The 22,178-nt window shown below is 39.4% G+C and overlaps 1 protein-coding gene across 12 annotated transcripts in view; it reads right to left on the bottom strand.

Moving 5' to 3' along the window:
• Positions 1-22,178, bottom strand: part of macf1a (microtubule actin crosslinking factor 1a) — a 297,525-nt gene that overhangs the window by 252,727 nt on the left and 22,620 nt on the right. Inside the window, exon 1 of one of the 12 annotated variants that reach the window (XM_041809554.1) lies at positions 8,078-9,409. The exons of the other annotated variants lie outside the window; for them this stretch is intronic. Coding sequence (XP_041665488.1) covers positions 8,078-8,171 — 94 coding nt within the window. The 5' untranslated portion in view covers positions 8,172-9,409. Of the gene's footprint in view, positions 1-8,077; positions 9,410-22,178 lie in introns of those variants that run through there. 12 annotated transcript variants of the gene reach the window in all.

Raw genomic sequence — 22,178 nt, forward strand, 5'->3', positions numbered from 1 at the left:
TTCCCTGCTGCAGCTCTCTGACACCGTTTAGTTTTCCTGCCGACACAGTCAGGTGCTGCTGGAGAATGTGACATAACAGGAAGCAACCGGGGAGAGACGGGATACCAGTGAGAGGAGAAGGAGGGAGGAGGAGGCAAAGAGAGAGAGAGAGAGAGAGAGAGAGAGAGAGAGAGAGAGAGAGAAACAAGAAGAGCGGGAGTAGGGATTAAGAGATAATGAAATAAAGCAAGTGTGAATGTGAGGAAACTGCAGACACAAGGGAAGGAAGAGGCAATGGAGGTAAAATCGATACTTAAAGGAGAAAGTGGGCCATGGTAAAGAACGCAGAGAGAGAAGGACATACGAATCAGCTATTAGAAGCAAAAGGGAGTTCAATGAGATCCTTTATATTGCTTGTTTCATTATAAATGCAATTACCATCTTATGAAAAAGGGCTGAATTACTGTAGCAAAGTAACTTGTGACCTTCTAATGAAATTAAACTTAATGTTTCCAAATGAAGACTCTGGACCAGTTCTAGCACGTTCTAACATAGCTGTTTTTCGCATGATAAGGATTATGAAATTATGAATTATGCATTATGAAATGTTATTTGCAGATCTGGAAGGGACAGAGGAACATCTGCAGATGACAAAAATGCCAGAGGTTTGACTAGGGTGTGATCTGGGAAATGCAGAGGGATTGTGCTAAGAGAGAAAGAAAAGGAGGAGGAAGAGGAGGAGGAGGAGGCTGTGTTCTTGCAGGCTGAAATCTACAGAGAAGAACGTAGGAGCGAGGGAGTTGGGAGTGAAAACTAGGCCACGTGGAAAAATCCAGCTGTAATGATCCAACTCGGAGACCGGACGATAGCTTGCATGTCTGCCTCTCCTCTCTGTCTATGTCAATCTTCATATTTTACCCTCTGTCTTTCTCTCTCATAACCAGCTAAGATGTTTATGCTTCTATTCAATGTCCTGACTTGTTATTTCCTTTCACTGCCTCTCCTCATCTGAGCTCCGTTTTGATTCTACATCGCCTCCGTCTTATTTCCTTCAGTATCAAAGATTGCTCTCCTAACAAGCAGTTATGGAAGCAAAGAAAAAAATTCCACACTCGGCTTATCATCTAATCTAGACATTTCAAGGTCTAATTTTAACTCTAATGGGGTCACATTAGTCCAGCATGATTTATCTCAGGCAGAGACACAAAGACAGGAAACATAACAGAAAGACTCACAAAGATGGCGTGTTCAAAGCAGTGAGACATACACTTTTATACGATTCATGAGGTTCATGGAAAAGCACAAACATCTTATCTACTGTGCCTCAACATAGTGTAGAAAATGTTACAATATTAAGTGTAAAATATTAATTAATAAATGTCAATTAGCAGACGCTTTTGTCCAAAGTGGCGTACGCTTGAGAGAGACAGCTACAGGCACATAAACAGAAGATCAGAAAAGACAAAACAGCTGTGCTGCACAGTTGTCTGACACTTCCTGTATCCCATGAAAAGACAGAACGTCAGCAAACACTCAAATCCAAACCCTTCCTGATGCTCAGAGCACTTCCTGTCTCTCCTTCTGTGGTCACTGACCTCTGTGTATTCAGTGCTTTCAACCATTCAGATCACAATGTCATGTCTTTAAATAGTTTAACTCTTTCTGATTCTCTATATTTATAATTTTGAGCAAAAGGCAACTAAAACGAGTGAATTAAGATTTTTTTGACATATGTGATGACTTTTTGCCAGTTAACAACACAAGTTTAAAACTTAGATATTAGATTTTCATAAGGAATGTCACAATCACACTGATATTATGACTGAAAAAAACATTCAGTGTCATTCAAGCCATTTTCCCCTTTATGTTGGCTTGAAATATTTCATCACTTTATCGAGTTTTTCCTGAGAGGCTGTAGAACAGAGCAGTGTAATGCAAATAAGAGCACTGAAAGAGCAGATCAACTGGGTGTTCACTGTCACCTATCAAGATTACAGATATTAGTGTTCAACTCTCTTAAATCCAAAGACTGTAGAAAATATTGGATGAAGCCTGAGTAATGTCAGCCATTCAGTTACTGTGAGGGATTTCTGATTCCAATCCATGCTGCTGACATATTGAAAATGCTGTCTCTAACTTTAGATCAACATAGTAACAAGACAAAGAGGTGGAAGCCTTAAGCCTCCTGACAAACAGCTACATCATGATGGTGTACAATTATATCAGCTACACCCCCATCAAAGCATAATTCAATAATTATTATTTAAACCAAAACAGCTGAGTTATGAAATATCCCCCTGCCCTCTCCATCGTACAGTTTGTGTCCATAAAGGCATGATATATTCAGACCCAAATTGTTCTTGATAGAGATATATCAATACCGGTACCTGCATCACGTATTGATGCAGATCCCAAGCCTAAGTACGCATACTCATACTCATACAACACTGCAGAAACTGTACTTAGTTTAATCGTAAAGAATGATGTTCGTCTCTCATTATGTCAGTATGAAGTCAAAGTTGGAGCCATGTCTACATTTAGGAGATATTTCAACATAATAACAATGACAAAAGTAGAGGAGAATGAAAACTCTGATATCATTAAATACACATATTTCTACTTGGTATCGATGAGTAACCAAAAGTAAATACTTGTACTTGTAAAATGTAGTATTGATGCATCCTTTTTTTAGCCAGGCTGTAAACATGTTTATTTCTTTTGTAAAAACCTGCATTTCAACATGAGGTGTAATATTTCCCACACATAAATGATACTTGGGTGGACAACTGAGTGTATTTATAGGCACCCAAGTATAAGAGACAACCACTGGTATGTTCTTCCTGTAAATGCATCGAATAAGGTGCCACATCTCATGTTAAAAACATGAAACATTGTATGTTATTATTTCACCAGCTTTCATCCACTTCTTGCTGCCTCTGCTCCCGTACTGTAGGAAGATGTGATTGCTACCTTATCTACAATAGGTTTCACATACACAGCTCGACTGCTGTAGTGAAAATTTTCAAAAGGTGAGAGAGTTTATCTGAGCATCTTTATACAACGTACTGCTGATGAATGCTACCAAAAGAGCTGATACACAAAAAAATCAGTGCACAGAACAAGACAGGGAGGGATGGTCAGCCCTACCACCCAAGTACAGTATCATTATATGGAACATAATGGGGTCTGTAGACTTTCAGAGCTTCAGTAGCCAGCCTCTCAAGTGGACACTTGAGAAACATCAGAATTTTGTACTTCTTCACTGGCTTCATCTTTCAATCACAGAGGTTGCAGCTTGCTTACATCACAGAAGACTAGCATTTGCTGGCACTGGCATATCTTGTGATGATAAACCCAATTGTGTCTGTCGGCATCAGTGTATCTGCATGAGCAAGTGTGACTGTGTGTGTCACTGAAGATCCATGTTTAAAAAGTGTGTGAACGTATGTGCGAGTCTGAGTGACTTACAAACAGGACAGTAAAACATTAATCTTAATAGACAGGAAAAGCTAAAGAAAATACTTCCAGTGCCTCACTGCAACACACCAGCTTAGAGGGTCAACACACACTGATGCAAGAACACATACATTCACAGGGCAGACAGAGGACAGGGCAGCTAGAAGCTGGCACTGCCCACTGACTGATGACTTGGAGGAGTTAAGTAAATAGTGAGAACATCCTGATGCCATCCTCAGCCAAAGATCTACAACTACTCTAATCCTGATCACCACCCACACAACTGTGACCACTCCACACATCCCTAGACATTAAATTTATCCAGTCTGAGCTAAAAAAAAATAAGATTTAGTTAAACTAGGTTGGATTATTTAAATTCTCAGTACAGAACTGCTTGCCTAAATGTATTTCATTCGAATATGAATGTCATTTTGCAGCACAAACAGGCACATTTCCTGTGTCTACATTTTTAAAGAGCAGAGTTTTGAGTACTGGTTTCCTATCTATCTTGTTCAACATGTCCAATTGTTCTGTTCCCTCTGCAGGTTTCCTGACTTTTATTTAGCTCTAAAATGACTTTAATGTTCTCTTGTGTATTTGTCATACTTAACAACCATGCCCCTTTTAAGCTCCTGTTAAGCTTATGAAAATATTATTGTACCTGTTTTATTAGGATTACCGAAAATAAAGACAAAGGAGTGTAGCAGAAACCCTAGGGATTTTGCATACATCATGGGCCTACTTAAGTAGTGATCATGTGAATGCTGCTGTCAATCCACCCTTAACCATCTGGTTTTCCACTGACTCAGTGTGTGTGTGTGTGTGTGTTTGTGTGTTTTCTGAGTCAGATCCCAGTGTTTTTCCCATAAATGACCCTGTCCCTATAGCTTTGGACATCCTGTCATTGTTATGCAGCAGTTACACACAAGCCAAAGAACAAACACATGCGCACAAACAGCCTACCACCCCTTTGAATGATTTAAGCAGGAGCCAATGTTCCCTGATCCAGTTTCAGTCAAGTGATGCCGCAAGCAGGAGGCTAAGTTCATATTTCTCTGTCTATTCTTCCTGACAACTGCTCCAAGTGACTCACACACAACTGAGAGAGGAGTGAAAAATCACACACATATTCATACAAGATTGTGGTTTATGGGGTCAGGTTCACTGCAGCATATGAAAAACACTCCAATTTAAACAAACAAGGGAGGGAGGGAGGGAGAGGAGGAAAATGACAACTTCTGTCAAAATAAGACAATGGCCGAAGAAAACATGATATTATCCAAAACAGAGGGAGTACTATTGTTTCTAACAGTCCGCAAAACATGACAAGACAGTGATGTACAGCAGCACAAGTCCTATTGAAGTGACGTGACTTCAGAGGACACAGGACAGGTCCTATCGGGTTACAGCCAGTGTGATGTTGATGGACCACAGACAAACATGCCTGAACCCTGTAGTCTTACAGAGCCAGAGAGCACACATCAATGAGAGGAGGACACTCTACTGTAACCGAGATGGGGATTGAAGTTAGTAGGTCAAATCATACATATTCTCCTACTGTATGTGGGTGAAAACTGGAATAGACTGGCACTTTATATGAGCATACAAAGGGTAGAAACATGTATATAAACGTGGCTAAACAAGAAGTGGTTTTCTGCTGTAGGGGCAGATAACCATTTTCAGCACTCAAGTCCAAGACAAATTTTCCTATGGGAGCAATACAGTGTAACGTATCGTGTCATATATCGTATCACATCATGTTGGCATATTGTGCTGTATTGCGTTGTGTTGTGTTTTGTGGAATGATATGGTATGGCATGGTATCATATCGTTTTGTGTTGTCTCATACGGTATGGTACAGCATTGCATGGGTGTTGTGTTGTATCATGTCATGCAGCATTGTATCGAGTTGTGTCTTTCTGTGTTGTGTCATGTCACATTGTATTGTGTTGTATCAAATCATACCATACATATCATGCCACGTTGTATCTGTTGTCTCATTTTGTGTTGTGTCGTGTTGCATCATATCATATGGTATGGTATGAAGAATTCTATGTTATAATATTGTCTTATGTTGTTTTCAGTTGTGTTGTATCATATCCTGTGGTATCAAGTCGTATTGTGTCACACTGTATCATGTTGTGCTGTATATTATCGCTCTCCTATTGGTTAAACTACACATCTTATTTTTTACTATTATTCAGTCCCAGTTTTTAAGCAATATCATTTTTTTTTAAGTTTGACACTTTTCTAGCATAAATCAGATGATATCACTGCCTGTTTCAATTCCACAATAACAAAAAAATCCAAAGCAAGAATATTGGGAAATGTATTGTTTTCAATTCCCTAAAATGCAGGCAAAACCCTGACAACTGTCAAAATGCACAAACGCACAACTGTTTTGGATCAAAATATGACTGAAAATATGCAGATATCTTAGGGATTTATAACTTTACAACCAACGTGATCATCCAAATAACAGAGATTGTCCATCTATCCCTTCATCTATCCATCAGTTACCTACACTGCATGCCGTATCATTTTAAATCACATTGTCTCAAAAAGTATCAAAGTATCAACCTGAGTTAAGTCAAACAATCTGAGGACTCTACCATGGAAACTGGTATCTTGTTCTGGGTATCACTCCTTTGTCAATAACTGATCATGCAAGAAATTGCAGACATCATTTGCAAGGCAGCCAATTACAGGACCAGTGGGTATGGTTCCATCAACAGTGCTGGAGTGTACTTACTGACCTATGATCGGTTTGGGACATGTTGAAATTCCTAACAGTCCTAATGGCCCATGAGGCTCATGTCAAGCTTAACTTAAATCAATGTGTTTATGCTCAGTTCCTTTAATCACCACTGTCATGGGAAACACTACATATAATGCCTTCTTTATTTATCAAAGGAGGCTTAGGATAAAATTGCACAGTGATTGCAATCGACAAATGGCACTTTAATGGAGAGCGATCATTCGCTATGGGCTGAGAGATGGGCTTCAGCTCTGGCCTTGTGTTCTACAAGTCTGAAGTGAGTGTAAAGAGAGATTTAATAGAAGCCTTACTGCTTCCCTTTGCCATTTAGATTTACTTCAACATTAAACAAGCTATTAGTGCCAGACACATACATTTACAAATCCCAGAGTGACAATAAGACACAACTCTGAGTCAGAAAGCATATTTTTAACCACCTCTTATCTACAAAACAATATAGTTAGTGCTGTTGTTTTTTTTTTTTTTTACCTAAGTATTCACAACATAATTCAAAATGCTGTATAGATACCTTAATATGTCCCAAACAAACCTGCAGCTGCAGCAAAAGTGTCTACTAAAAGACCTGAGTGATGTGTTACGCAGGAGATAACTTTGAGGACGTCTGCATATTTTTGCACAGATCTATTCCAAGTATGGCTGATATCATTTAAAGCCACGTGTTTTCACTTTCTCTCAATAGGCAGCTTATTCTAAAAATCACATGAGCTGGGCAAAGCGTTGCCATAGCAAAGATGCAACAAACTGCCACTGAAAGCATCTCCCAAAGTGCTTTCATTCTGCAGACATGCAAGTTTGGTGTGCAGATATAGTGTTGTGGGACTATTACACAACTGTTGAAAGCACAAGCTCCCTCATAAACCACTTGATCTTTCTCCACCTATCTCTAACAGACAGAAACATTAAACACATGTACTTGATTCACACAAGTTAAGTCCCAACCCAAAGGAGTTACGTTTCATTAAAATAATCAATAATTAAAAACCACCTCCTTTTCATCAGTGCCAGCACCACAGATGTGACCTGAGTCTCCTGGCTGTCAGCACCCCCATCCTCTCCCTCATGCACACACACACACTCTCCTCCCCCCTCCCAACCAGTCAATTTCAGTGGAGGCATTCATTTTTAAAGCACCCCTGTCACTGGGATTATAAAACAGCAAGTCTCAATGCTGGTGGTAACGCCACTGCTGCAGGGGGTAACAATAAGAGCAACACGCACATAGAAAAAGATCTGCAATGGCCCCAGAAGCCCTTCTCTGTTTGATAGGGTAAGCTTTTTCTCCTCAGTTTTTTTAAAGCCATAAAAAAAAGACACACTCAACCTTTCCACTGACTGGCAGAGCAGCAGCAGCTTTGATATTTACAGGACAAACAGCAAACACAAGGCGAAACATGAAGCCATGGGGGGAAAACTCCCTAAAGCTGGCAGCTAAGGAGACTTCATAAAAGTGCTTCCTCTTTAAGCTCAAAAGTGATTACAAGGGAATAAATGCACCCCTACCCGGTGCAGAGAAAGAGGCCTTGCTTTGTTTATCCAAAATATCAACAACGTAACAATCCAGATTATGAATCTGTCAGACTTGGCTGTCTGTCTGCTTAACGGATCAACTTACACTTTCAGACACACAGTGTGCCCCGTGTTTGAGGTCTCTTTAACCAGTTCCTTTCATCCTCTCACAAAAACCCACATTCCTGCAATATTCCCACTGGGACATATCAATGCATTGCCGCAGAGAAGCCTCATCCTGTTACTTTAGTAGATGGATTGTTTATTTTGGGCTTAGCAATGATATTTGAAACTTCCCTGACATATTTGAATGCATTATCTTGAGAAAAGACTACGGATCTGTGTAATTTCCTTTACCTTTATATCTCTCCAGGACATCTTCATACGCCTGGGCGAATTCCTTCTCCTGGGAATGGTTTGTCGGCAGCAGACCCGGTATAAACCCGGCCATGGTGGCTCTATAACCCCACTGGAGAGTCCTAGGGGTCGGCCAGCAGGCTACCGCAGTGACCCGGTCTGCTGCTGCAAGTCAAGCCTCCAGCTCCGGCTTCTTCTTCTTGTCCGCGTCCTTTCAACACCAGCCTGCTTGAAACTAGTGGATATGATGCATTGGCGCACAGTGAAAAGCCCAGCAGCTCACTTCCAAGCAGGGTTAGATAATCCTTAGGGATACTTAAGAGAATAAAAAGGACAACAAAAGCCTCGAGTAAGCGCGTATTTTGACAGTAAAGGACGTTTAATGTGCCTGTGTCTATCTGAATGAAGGTTACATAAACGCTATCTATCCATAATCGCCGTCTGGGTATATGTGTGTGCAGGAACACACAGTCGCATCGCTCAGTGTGTTGTCTCCGACCAGTCCCTCCTTGGATATCGGTTTCCACCGGTGACTGGTGCTTTTTCTGCCTCCTGTGAATGTGTGAGGGAGAGAGGATATCCTACACACTCCAGATGAGTGTCCGTAGAGGAGGGCGGTGTGTCCGTTTCCGACCCCAAATCGGCGGAGCTCCAGGCGAAACCGTATCCGGACTTGGGCTTCCTATCTCCGGCTGTGTCGGCGTCCTGTGGATCTGAGGCGAGCCGCCCAAGCTCCCAACATGCTTCCCAGCCGCAATGGCCGCTACTGTCCGAGGCTTTGCGGTCTCTACCTCCTTGTGAGAGTGTGTATACGTTTCTCGTCCTCCTCTGCTCAGGTTTCTCGATTCTCCCTGCAGTGGCTGTCTTCCATCCCTCTCTACCGGCCACGCCAGGAACCTCCGCCACAGGAATCCTAGGAGCCGGTGGGGCAGAGCTAGCTAGCTTAACGTTACATGGCTAAAATGGAGCTGGAGCGACACCTGATGGAAGGGAAAGCTTGGTGAAAGAGAGCGATAGTTCCCATCCCCAGGCCTCAAAAAAGGCTGAACAGCAATGAAAATATGTCTCACATCTATTCTAATCATAAAACCTGTAACTTAATATTCAACCGCCACTTTATTCCTCATTAAAGGTAACGGTTTCCGTTAGCTTTCAGCGACGAAAAAGACGGTTGGAATCCAGCTCTCACACCCAAAGATATAAATTCATAATTTTCCAGCTTGACTTGAAGATGAAGTCCGTCCTTTAGTCTCCCTGGTTTCATTTCATGTAACTATATGTGCAAAGTTCCGAAAAAAGTTATCAATAGAGCTATTATACACACATTTATCAAAAACTCTGTCATGTGGTGTAGAGTACGTCGACGGCTGACTAGTAACTTTAAAAACAAACATGGCGGATCAAACGGTTCTAATAAAAGCTGTACAGCTGCGGTGATTATTAAGATTTTTTTCCATGAGCTCACATTTAATTAAAATCAATTAAATTAAAATATTTGTTTCCACACCAAACCGGTGTTAAGTTCATATTTGTCTTTCCTGTTTGGTTAAAAAAAGAAATAATACGGAAATACCAAACAAGTTTTGTTAAAAATTTTATCAGTAACATTTAGCCTGAGAAAAAGGAAACCAAATTTCCATTTGGGTTTTAAGTGTAAACTGAAAACTTGACTTTAAAAGTGAACAGTGTTTCGGGGGAGTAGCCTATTTAGTTTTATGGTGTAGTATGAGGAATAATATTGTATTGTGGTGTACTGTATATCAATATTAAGAAAAAGTTTAGCTTTGTTATTTATATGAAACATTTTCCCATTAAAATTGTGCTGTTCACTAAATAAACTACAAAAAGTGTTATAACTAAACTTTTTTACCCTATTTACAAAAGGGAGCATTGTTGATTTTGTTACTTGGGCTTTATTCTAAATTTGTTTTACTTTTTGCTCAAATGAATTGAATCCCAGTGAGCCATGCAGACCTTATGCAGACACCACTCATCCTGAAGCTGTGTTTCAGACCAGTCTGTCTTGTAATCAAACATGCAAACCCTGAAGAGAGTAGTGAAGCAAGTGCAAGATTAAATTGAGGTTTTCATTTTCCAAAACCAATATTTTTACGATTTGGCTTTAAAATAATATCACTATATTATTGCCCATAGGTTCATTATTTGGCCTAGCATGGGTCCATATGTTTCCTCAAAGAGAGGTTCACTTTAAATGAGTATGACTGGTCATTTTGATACTACCTACACAAAGGTTTTATTTTTTTTCTGGAGAAATTAAGATCAAAACTGTCAAACACAACAGTGTATTACAAAAAAATATGTGACTTGGCCTATGTTATGATCATAAAAGCAATAAGCCTATCATGGGGATGACGACAGCTGTCTAAAATGCAGTTTATGCTTAAGAAAACAAAAAGGGCTCTTAACTGACCTCTGCTAAAGATGTGTGAAAGCTTTGGCTGAACTTTCTTAAAGGGGCATACTGCCACCTAAAGGCTACTTAAATCTTTATTACAGGGAGCTTTGGCAAAATAGCAGGCTTTGTGACAGCCCTTTAAACCTAACAACCCTGATTCAAGATTAGTGCAACCAGAGCAAGTGTAATTATGCACCTGTTGTCAGCCAAAAGCCTGTAAAGTAAGTAAAGTAGTTGGGAGCATAATGCCAGCTCTTTTATGTCAAGACTTAGAGCAGATGTGGATTTCAGGTTGAGATCAATATTAGTTTGATTGATAAATATAATTATATGGCTCTGCAACTCTGAAATATGTGTTGACTTGCAGATCCTGTCGGCAAGTCTTTATGGCTGGTGTTTGGCCACGGCTTCCAACACTTTCTGCTCTCTTATCTGTTTTTATACAAAACAGGCTACATTATAACTATGCCAATGAAGGCAAGCATTCACTAGTCAAATTATAAACCACAGAGCTGTGGCATTCATTGCAATACAACACTATTACTCAGCCAAAATTGACACCTTTTTGGTGCGTATGATGCCAAGATTTCCAACAGTCAGTAGGCATTACAGCTAGACTTACATTAATACATTTCTATGAGTTTCACTTTCTTTCACACTCTGCTGCACCCTCTTTTAGTCAGATGTGCTAAAGAAGCTAATATGTGTGTACTGATATGTGCGTGTACATGCTGATGGTCTTTCTAGTATGGTCCTAGATATGTCATGGGTGATATGGGGCATTAGATTTTAGCATCAATGCACGCACACATGCACAGGCTCAAACTTCAGGCAAGATAAAATTGAGTAAGTACTGAATTGCAACAACACTATGAAGGTATCAGCCTGTATCATCATCTACACAAGTAAAGCCTTTACTACGGTGGCGGATGAATGTGAAAAGATGTAAAAACCTCCAATATTTTAATGTTCATCCATCCATTCATGCACTTTCTTGCACTTATCCTGGGCCAGGTCATGGTGGCAGTAGGCTAAGCAAGTCAACCCAGATACCCCACTCCCCAGCAACATTTTCGAGCTCCTCCTTGCATATTCCAAGGCATTCCCGGGCCAAATGGGGTATATAATCCCTCCAGCGAGAACTACATCTGCAATGGGGTCTCTCCTCAGTTGGACAAGCCCAGAATACCTCCACAAGGAGGGAAACCAGAAGGCATCCCTGAGATAACCATAAATGCAATAGTTTGCATGTATCTGTTGCTTTCAGTCACTCAAAAATGATCCTGTGTGCTTAAAATAACTGTGATTGCTACTTAATCATCCAAAACTAAATGAGCAGGAACAACTCCAAGCAGATATGTTTTCATTTAGCTAATGTCCCCTTTGTGTTTCCTCTCACTGACTCAACCCTCATTACAGGACTCACTTGTCAAATCAGCCTCGCTCCAGTGGAAATGTACACAGACACTTTGGTGATCCACATCTGTCATACCAACACTCTTACAACTCATACAAACAACAGCAAGGTTGTTGTGACCTTAATTTGAAGGCCCCAGTGACATTTAATTTCCAGTACACAGATCATAAACACAGCTGGAGAACACATCCCTTATCTCATATAAACATGCACTATAATTTTGCAGAGGATTAGATGTAAATAATGTATTTAATTAATGTAAGGGCAAACAAATCAGGTGTATGGCTACAGGGAAATGCAAAACCTGTCAATGTGTGAATATTTATATCTCCCCCTAGTGGTGGATAATAAAACTACAGCCAACTCACAGCTCCAAACGTCCTTTCTATCAAAATGTGTGTATTTTCTTCTCATCGCTTCATTGATGGTATTATATTTAAAAAAGCAGTAAAATGTGTCTATGTGTATCAATTTCAGGCTGTAAACAATAAAGCATCACTGACACTATATTGAGTCATCGCTCCCTCTTGTGTCTGCCTCTATCAGTCACTCCCATTGTTTTCTCCTGTCTGTGTGTATGTGTATGCGTGAGTGTGTATATTTGTGTGTTGTTGTGCGTCCATGCTGTCATGCCGAGTCCAGCTGCATAATGAATGTGACTCTGTGAGCCAAAAGGACAAACAATCCTCAACACATCAGCATGAGCATCGCCGCAGAGCTCCACCATGACTTCTGGCATTAACTTCAAAGAAACTCCAAACCTTACTCAAAACATTAAACATTCACTGATTAACATATTTCTGACTCTTTCTGTAACTTTCCTGAACATTAGTGGACCGTGTCAAAAACAGCCAAGAAAAATAAATTTATAATATCAAGCTGACAGATTATCCTGCATTTCTGTGTGAATTACTGCCTCACAAGGCAGCTAAGTGCCCTAAATAACCACACATTTGTGGTAGACTGACTAAAATAATTCTAAAATGCGGGTGACTTAGATTATGTGGTCTTTAACTTGCTGATAAGATCCTTAGCATAAGTCTGACCTTTTCTCTAAATGACCAAAAACTCAATTACAGGTTTGAAAAAGGACCGCCTCAGTACAAAGGATGTGTACAGCCACAGTTGATTCAGGAATGTAGATACGGTAATCCTAGAGAAGTTGGCAGTAGTATAAAAACAACATGTGCACAAAGTCAAAGCAGGGATTAGACTGAAATTATGAAATTAAAGCTCAGTATGCATGCTTAGTATGTGAACTATTTACCCCCAGACTCATGGTAATTAAGACACAAAGTGAATAAGAGTTTGCATTCTAGTTGTGACCTGTTTATTTTATAGGGGTATTCCACATTTTCACAATATTTCAGAGCTAAAGTGCTACATTTCCTGTAAAACAGCTGCATGTCTTCAGTTGCTCTGAAAGAACTTTAAAATATCTGAAAGCTATTTTTAAGGTTGTCAGTAAACCATATAAGAAACAGTCTATCTGAGTTCAATTATGAGAAGTGTCTTGACTGCTACTAGGGTTCATTTCAGAAAATTCCTTATTTGCATTGCTGTAATCTTACTCTTACCAGCAGGATGCTTAAATTGTGTTAGCTAGCTAACAGCTTTGTATTGTAGTTTTAGGAGTTTTGTTAAATCCTAATGTTTGCTTTTGAGTTCTAGTTTTTTATTTAATGTTGTGTTTAAGTTATGTCCTGGATTTATTTCATTTAACCTTTATTTAACCAGGAGAAATAGCTAGCTAACACCACTGCTAGCAAAGAATTGACACCTTTCCTAGCAAACCTTCCAACACTTCAAACAGTTATGTTAGCTTAAAATTGAATCAATGCTATCCTTAGCTGTTCAAAAGTGCTTCAACAGCAGCCACTATATTATGCTGTTGTATTCAAGCTCAACAAGCTGTATAGACTAGAAACTGATATTGTTATAATTTCATGTCAATTTATCAACAAATAAGAAAATGCATAGCATTTGGGTCACGGTTCAAGTAAAACTAGATTCATTTCATACCAATACCTGCATCACGATACCCAAACCTGGCATTAGCAAACTCCTAGCTAAAAGTATTGCTAGCTAGCATAAAATCATTAGCTAGCCAACTGTGCTTGTTATTTAAACCTTCGCTTGCGTTTCCTGTTATAATATTAATTGACATGTGGTGCTATTTTCCTTTAGGTTCATACTTGCCATTTTCTTTCCCAGAGTTTTCCTCGAGGACAGATACTGTTTTGGTTATTCTATTACTGGGTTAGGCAGCATACAAGCCACAATGAATGTGTTTTGACTTGTGGTCTTCTTTGGCATTGTCTACTTAGAGCCACAATGCAATGACAAAACAAATAGAGTATGAAAGTTAGCTAGCAACATTTGAAGCTATTTCATCGGTACAAATTTCCATTAAGTCAGAGGTGGTTTTAGTCCAGGCCAAAAAGGGATATGAAGCATATCTCCACTGTATTAGTAATGAGGCAAAATATCTACTTGTCATTTCAGAAAGCTGTATAATTGTAGTGCATGGCCAAGAAAAAATAAAAACTGAGACAAAATAAAACTTACAGTCTAATTATCTCAGTGGTTAAACATGTTTTAAGACAAGATGTAACCCCTTAAATATAAACAATATACAGGTGTAAAATCACTTCTTCTGCAGATTATGATTTTCTATTTATTCCATGCCATTCTATACACAGTAAGCCACTATTCCGTGCATTTTATGTTTCTATATAGATCTACATTTTTAAAATTGCTCAATTTGAAGACATAAGGGGTATCAATGTGGACACAGTGTGGTGTATAGATGTCCGTCCTAGGGACTGTTTTGTTCATCAAACTCTAGTTTGTATGCACTCTGGACACCTTAGTCACAATTTTGAAACTCACCTTAATCATTGAGGTAATTTATGATATATGCCTCACATTTTTTTTCCTTCAAAGAATACTTTTTCAGCCTATTATGCACTCTAACTAAAGAGGTGGACAGTAGATAAAGTAGGAAACAAGGGTGAGAGAGGGGGGAACAACATGTAGGAAAGGAGCCAAAGGCCAGACACGAACCTGGGCTGCCCCCCTAAATGGGGAGGGTACCCAACCACATGGCTATCTACACACCAATATGCCTCACATCTGATGCATTCTTTTGCCTAAACCTTGAGGTCCCTGTGAATGGGACTCAAAGCAGCTGGCTATCTTTTCTTAATGATAAATCCATGATTTAAGTGGTTGAAATGGTTGTTAAAGGTGACCAGTTTTCTCATGTTAACACCAAACCTCTGTGTACATGAGTGATAGATTTTTTTTCTCAATATAGTCATAGTTCATTTAATACTACTTACATATAACTGCAGATTAAGACCTCAAATCTTAGAAACCAAATAATGTGGGTTTTATTTCACCTCTTGTGATGCATCAAGGTTTCTGAACATGCCCTCAAAGGCATGTTTGTCATATTCACAAGTTAAACTTTGAGGCTTTTATATCCTGAAACTTTTCCATGTTCTTTAAGACATTTATTATAAATGACTTAAACCTGAGGCTTATATAACACGCCTCCTTTTCTCCCATTTAATCTCCTCTATTACAAAGTTCCCTCAAGGTCTCCATTTCTCTTCCTCCACATTCTGTCTGTCCACAGCCTCTTTTTTCTGAGGTTTCTTTCATGGACTCTCTCTCCTCCTCTTCTTCTTCTCTTTCTTAACTCCTTTTTCTCTAATCTTAATTTTCATCCATTTTATCCTATTTTTTTTTCCTCAATTTAATTTTACTCTTCTGTTTCAGTGTCTTCAACTTTTCCCTCCTCCCTGGCAGTCTTTTACTCTTTTCTTTGTGTTTCACTCTCTACGTCTGAACTCTTCATCTCTTAAGTTGTCAGACATTCTCAGGTTCAGTTTTAATCCCTCTTTCTCCTGATCGCTCTCTTTCTCTTTCGGTTGCATGGCCTCATTCACCCCAGTCTTTATTTAAATGCTTAAAAGTCATTTCATTCCCTGTCTTTTCCCCTCTACTCTTCAAACTTTACCCTCTCTTTCTTCCACCTCCTCCCCCTCTTTTCTTTTCTTTCCTCTCTTCATTACCTTTTTCTCTGACTTGATCATTCACTCCTCTTTCTCTCTTTCCTTTCACAAACCCCCCTCTTCTTTTCTCCGGCTCCCAAATTAAAATTCTGACACTCTCTCTCTCTTTCGCTATTTGTTTTCCCCTCCTTTTATACCCGCTGTCAGTCCCTCTCACCCCCGCCGCCATTGCTTCTCCTCGCCTTTTAAAACCATGGAAACAGAGGAGACCACGTTGCCGTGGCAACAGGGGAATGGCCTGGGCTTTGGGCTGAGGCTTCTTCTGAGCTGCCTGCAGAGAAAGAAATGTGGAAGGAAGAGCAGCAGGCAGGACGGAGGACGGCTAAGTTACATGCAGGCAGAGCCGTGAGGGGTCCTCATGTTCACGTGCAGAGATTAGCTCTGCTGCCACACACAGACCGCCATCATGCATCACACACAATGACATATGTAGTCTATCATTAACTTTCTGCAACTTTTACTTGTTTTTTTAACCTATTTCATCAAGTTTGGTCAAAGTTCTCAGTTTTAAGGCTCTTTTTGAGCTCAAGCTTAACCAGTTGGTGATGAAACAGACTCAAATTAATAACAATGCCTCTTTATGACCTGTAACATTGAAATAAATCCCTCAATGACAAGTCTGTTTTTTATATTCTTTATGCCTTTAGCTGCAGCAACAGGATAAATGTCATCTGAGATCTCAGCATCCTGAAGAAACAACCTTTGCTGACCTTCTAATCATTCACAATGGGTAATAAGTTTGTTCAAAGAAAGTAGGAAGAGATTGTTTTTGTAAGAAACACTACCTATAAGTGATAAAATGAAAGAAAAATGAAAGGTATTTAGAAGTATTGCTTTGCTACAAAAATCAACACACACCAAAAGCTCCACACTGGAGTTTCAGTCCTTATTTTTTAATCTTTAATGTAATTAAAAGTAAGAAATCTTTTTGTCCCAGATCATCCACACTGAGGAGACATTGTCCAGTAATTGCTCCACTCAGATGCATATCAGCCTCATTACAAATAGCAACTAATCCACAAAGACCAGCGCTGACTGCCACAGGCAGTGAAAGTGATGCAATTAAACACCAAATGAAACCAGGTATTAGACTGGCACTAGCTGCATTTCCATTACCCTAAGAAATGCGCAAAATCTAAATAAAGCAACAAAAAACTGGTAATGGAAACACCTGAATTTAGAAAAACCTCTCAAGTATCACTAAAGAGTTTTTACGCTCTCATGAGGAGGTTTTTCAGACGTTTTGATATAGAAATGTATCATAAAAGAGCAACAGAAACACTTTTCAGCATTTACAAATCCCAGCACGTAACATACGGTGTCACATGACCAGATCACACCGAGATAACATGGCGCGGTACGTGTGGACAGAAGAGGAGACAAGACTTGTCTTAACATCACACTTATACCCTTATATGTGGCTTTTGCCAAACATAAGGACTTTGCCTCTGAACTGTCACCTGTTGCCTTTGTTTTGTTCAGAATCATCAAGGCAACTGCTGCAGATGTAATCATAACTGTACCAACACACATCTGGTTTTGAATTTCCAGCTTCCTTGAGTCTCGTGAGATGAGATTTTATGAGAATTGCGACACCCTTCAACACATTAAAAGCTTATTGTTGTAGCTAATTGTACTTAGTTAAAATTTAAGAATTGTCACTTTTATTTTGCGAAAAGCTGTCATGGAAGTGCAGCTACTGTTTCCCTCTCCCCCTCTTGTTTCTCCTCTCTCCACTTAAGTTCCTGTGTATCCTAAGATAAACTTTTCATCAACAACAATCTGCCATTGAAGCAGTAGGACATGGGCGTGAACCGTATTAAAAAAAAAAGTTTAAAAAATGAAAATCGTTATTAGTCGAATATCTTACTCTGTTGCCGTGTGTGCCCCACATCTCCTATCAGCCAGAAATTCATTATTTTATTTAAAAACTGAAATATTTGAGGAGAAGTGGTGAGTTTTAATTTTTCTAGTACTTAATAAAGCACAGGAGCAGCACACTGTAATCACTCTTAACATCAGGCTTTAAAAGCAATGAATTTGAGATTACATTTATGAACACCATAGAAAATGATCACTGTTTCTCACACTCATTTCTTTCCGTCCATCTAGATTTAATGCTAATCTAATTTGTAAATCAATAGTTAAATCCTGAGTTTGTCTTCACATACACAGAAGAAGGAGCAGCTGTTGAGAGCTTTCATTGACATTCATGCTCAGCAGGCAGGCAGAGTCCAGAGAGGCTGAATAACAGAGTCCAGTCAGGACAGCAGAGTCTCTTTTTATTCACTCCAAACTTGTCCCTGCACAAAGATCTTGTGTTTGCAATTTCTTCTTCTATTTCTGCTGCTTCAACTGTCTCACATGAAAGCAACATATGTGTGTTTAAAATGTGTTTCCCCCAGTAAAAAAAACATGCTGTACCCTATACTGCAGTCAAAACGCATAGGAAACATTTCCCATTGTTAACAGTACAGTCAACGGTGCGTCCTGCTGGTCAAAGCAGGCTAATGGATTTATTTTTCACATTCCAGTCTCTGTCTGAATGGAAATTGGGGTCAATGTAAACACATAGTGAGCAGTGTGGACTCGCCTGGGAAACACAGGGTGTCACCAGAAACATGAGCTTAAGTTGACTCACTGCCAGTTTATAGAGCAGATTTGGAAGCATCACTACTTCAGGGAGAACCGTATTCTGATTTAATAGTCCAATATCTAGAACCCTATGATGATGCATACATTTTTGATAGTTGAGTAAACTTACAAATTTGTGCTTTTGAGTTCCAGTGTTTGATTTAATGTATTTATTTATGTATTTTCATTTTGATGGGCATTAGTGAAATTGTTTTGGGAGTTGTTTGGCATTTTATTTGATTTTGTGAGGGGACAATTTACTTTGATTTTTTTAGGTATTTTCATGGAAATTTGGGAAATTCATCTTTATATTTTTGGGGGAATTTTTGTGGGGTTCCTTTGAATTTTTCAAAAATCATCATGGAGCTTTCAGGGAATTTGTTTGGATGCTCTGGGGAATTTTCTGATCATTTTGATGGAATTCTGGGAATATATACGTAAACTTTGAGACTATTAAAAGAAACTGTAGTGGGAATTTGTTTGAAACTTTTGAGGATTTGCATGTTATTTTGGGGGGAAAATTTATATTGGAATGTTTAGGCTTCACTGGAATTTTTGGGGAATATTTGAAGAAATTTTGAGGAACTTTTACTACAAATATGTTCAAGAATTCTCACAGAAATGTTAGGTCATTTAATTGTAATTTAAGGGATTCTGTGTGGATTTTAGGATGGAACATTTCCAAGAAATCCTTATAATAACCTTAAATGGCAATTTTATTGATGTTTGGGATTTCAAGTCCTTGTGGTCAATCTGCATACATTTGCAGACACAGTTGTTAAAAACTACTTCCTGTTCAAAGGCAAGTCTTGGCTTTTAAACTCATCAGGTCCTGTTGATCCAAGATATGTGGGAGAAACTAAACTTGCATTCCATACAAAGGCTCAGATCTCAGGAGGTTAAGGATGGTCCACTGAACCCCCTGTTTAAAAAACAAACAGCACTGTTCTGCTAACCAATTATAAGCTCGCTGGCTCTTAGTGTAATGTGCTCATGTGTTTCTAAACTATTCTGATTAATTTGTTAACAAGAGGGCTGCAGGATGTTTACACAATCCAAAGCAAAAACAATTAAAGGAGTGTTAATAAAGTCAAATTGTGCTGTGATGAACATGCAGAGCATGCCAAAAACCACACACAACCAGAACAGTTATTTTTTTTTCTCAGAGCAAACAAACAAACATGCATTGTTAGATTCATACAGTCACGTTTTTTTTTTTGGTGAAGAATTGATAACAATCAGTCAAATTGAAACGCTATCAGATTTTTAATGGCCTGAAACCTGGAGTTCGAGTTTATGCTGTATTCTCTATAAGTTTAATTTTGGCAGACAATAAGTAGAAGTTACTGTATCGGCACACTTGCCAGTAAAGAGGACATTTCACACTGCAGGATACTGGCAGTGTCACTGAGGTGTCATCAGAGTTAAGGCCTCTGGGATAGTTTGTGATGATGCCAGCTCTGTTCTGCAGCTGTCAGAGATCTCCACACAAACAAGTGTGGCCCGCTGACTCTGTCCCAAGGTGCTGCCAGGAAACCTCCCTGTCGAACTGTCTCTTCAATAATCTTACATAACCTGCCATCAGTGACTACTCTCTCCTTCAGAAACGTCCTTTATTATGTCTTCCCCTCTCAGACTCTTGGCATTCAAACTTCAGCACAGCTGCAAATTTACATGACGTGCCACATGTTCATGCAGCAGACTTTTAAAAAAAAGAGGAGTGGAAACATTCACAGAGCTTTCATTAAAAACACGTCACGTAAGATCATCTGTGTTTACACGCTCACATCCGCTAGCAGCCATGACTGAGGGAACCACGGAGGAAAACAAGCCTCAGAACTAGAACCCGACTAGGAATCAACTCAAAAGTTGACATGGATTTATTCTTCCCTATGGCTGCTGATACAAAAATTAAACTTTTATTGTTGTTTAAGCCTTTCTGAGTTATAACAAAGTTTTATTTTATTTATTTATCCTACTTTTTTTAACTGAGCTTGAAAACATCAGAATAAAAGCATGCTGTACAAACACGGTTAGGTTCTCCATAGAAATACCAAACTGGACTTTTACTTTGAAAAGCACATAATTGGAAGTGTAACTTTACTGAGTTTATCTTACTGTTACATATGCTATTGATGTGAACACACACACCTATTAAAACAAGACAACCTACACCTATCATTTTTGTCTATTTTGGCTTAGAGACATAGGAAACTCACTGTCTTCTATTTTCTAGATTCTCCTTGAGTTTTTAACATGTATGCTGAAATTAAAGTCAAGCCACGACACAGCCGTTACATTGATGCCAAGCATCCAGTCTGCTGCTCCTGCTGCTGCTATGGAAAGTCATACATCAGTCAGATCAGTCATGGTAGATGCTTTTAGCAAGTCTTAAAAGTAATGATCCAGTAGGAATGGGCAGTAATATGGTAATACCATATCCCAGAGTATTAAAAAATAGCAGAACATGAATCTGTTTCCAGCAGCAGCACCACTGCCGGTATGTTAAGGTGTTTTAAAAGTGATGATGTCAGGCTGATTTGGCAAATATATACCTGCGCACAATGGCCTGGCACTACTGGCACAGTGCTCTGGTCCTCTCTATCCTCTAATTTCCACATACTGCACTGCGAACCAACACGCAGCAGTTTTCCTCTGAACAAAGGTGAGTGAGCTCGTACGCTGAAAGTGTGTCTAGAGCGTCCGCAGCTTGGGAAGGGAGGCACAAGATCATGGGATAACCGCAAGTTCAGGCTGTCGACAGCAGTTTGTTCTGCCTTTAGGGGTTTGATTTTTCATTCATTTTGACATGATTCCATTATTTTTGTGCTTTTACCGTGGGTGAGTATGCACTAAGAATTTGAAAGGTTTATGTCTACTACAAAGGATGTGTGGTTTCATGTAAACTTCTGTTGTTTTACACCTCAAAAGCAATCTTTCTTCGTCAGTGGAGCCATAGTAGCTCTGTGACTTACTGACCTCTCGATGACCTTTTGCTTGTGGTGCAGGATAAGAAGTAATGTTGATATAGGGATGATTTACTGTCAGAAGTCTGTGCATTGTGTTGTATTTTGCAGTTGACCAGATGTTTATTCTGGCTGTTGGATCAATCTGCTCTGTGGGGACTGACATGGTTTGGCAGCAGCCAGCGCTGATAATAGACCTGGAACGTATCTCAGGTGGAGTGGAGTGGCGCTTCAGGGATATGCCAGAGACAGACCGTAGAGGAACGGAACACCTCTGATTGATCAGACAGAGGGCGGTTTGCTCCACAGTGTGCTTTGCAAGTGAATCACGTTGCAGATGTTGTCTGTGGAAATTGGAGGTAAAATCAAACTGTTAAATGTACATCGCTGGCTGTACTGTGATCCACAGCAACATGAGTTCAAAAACACTTCAACTCTTCTTTCTGGGTTTAGATTAGTGATGAGTTATTAATAACCACACATGCTGCATCCTGTGGCAGCAACATCAGGCAAAATTAAAACCATTAACAGTTTTTAAAAACATTAAAACTTATCTCCACCCCTTGTCATGTTAAATTTAGATGAA

This window comes from Cheilinus undulatus, linkage group 16, assembly GCF_018320785.1.
Source record: "Cheilinus undulatus linkage group 16, ASM1832078v1, whole genome shotgun sequence".
In the NCBI taxonomy this organism is placed as follows: domain Eukaryota; kingdom Metazoa; phylum Chordata; class Actinopteri; order Labriformes; family Labridae; genus Cheilinus; species Cheilinus undulatus.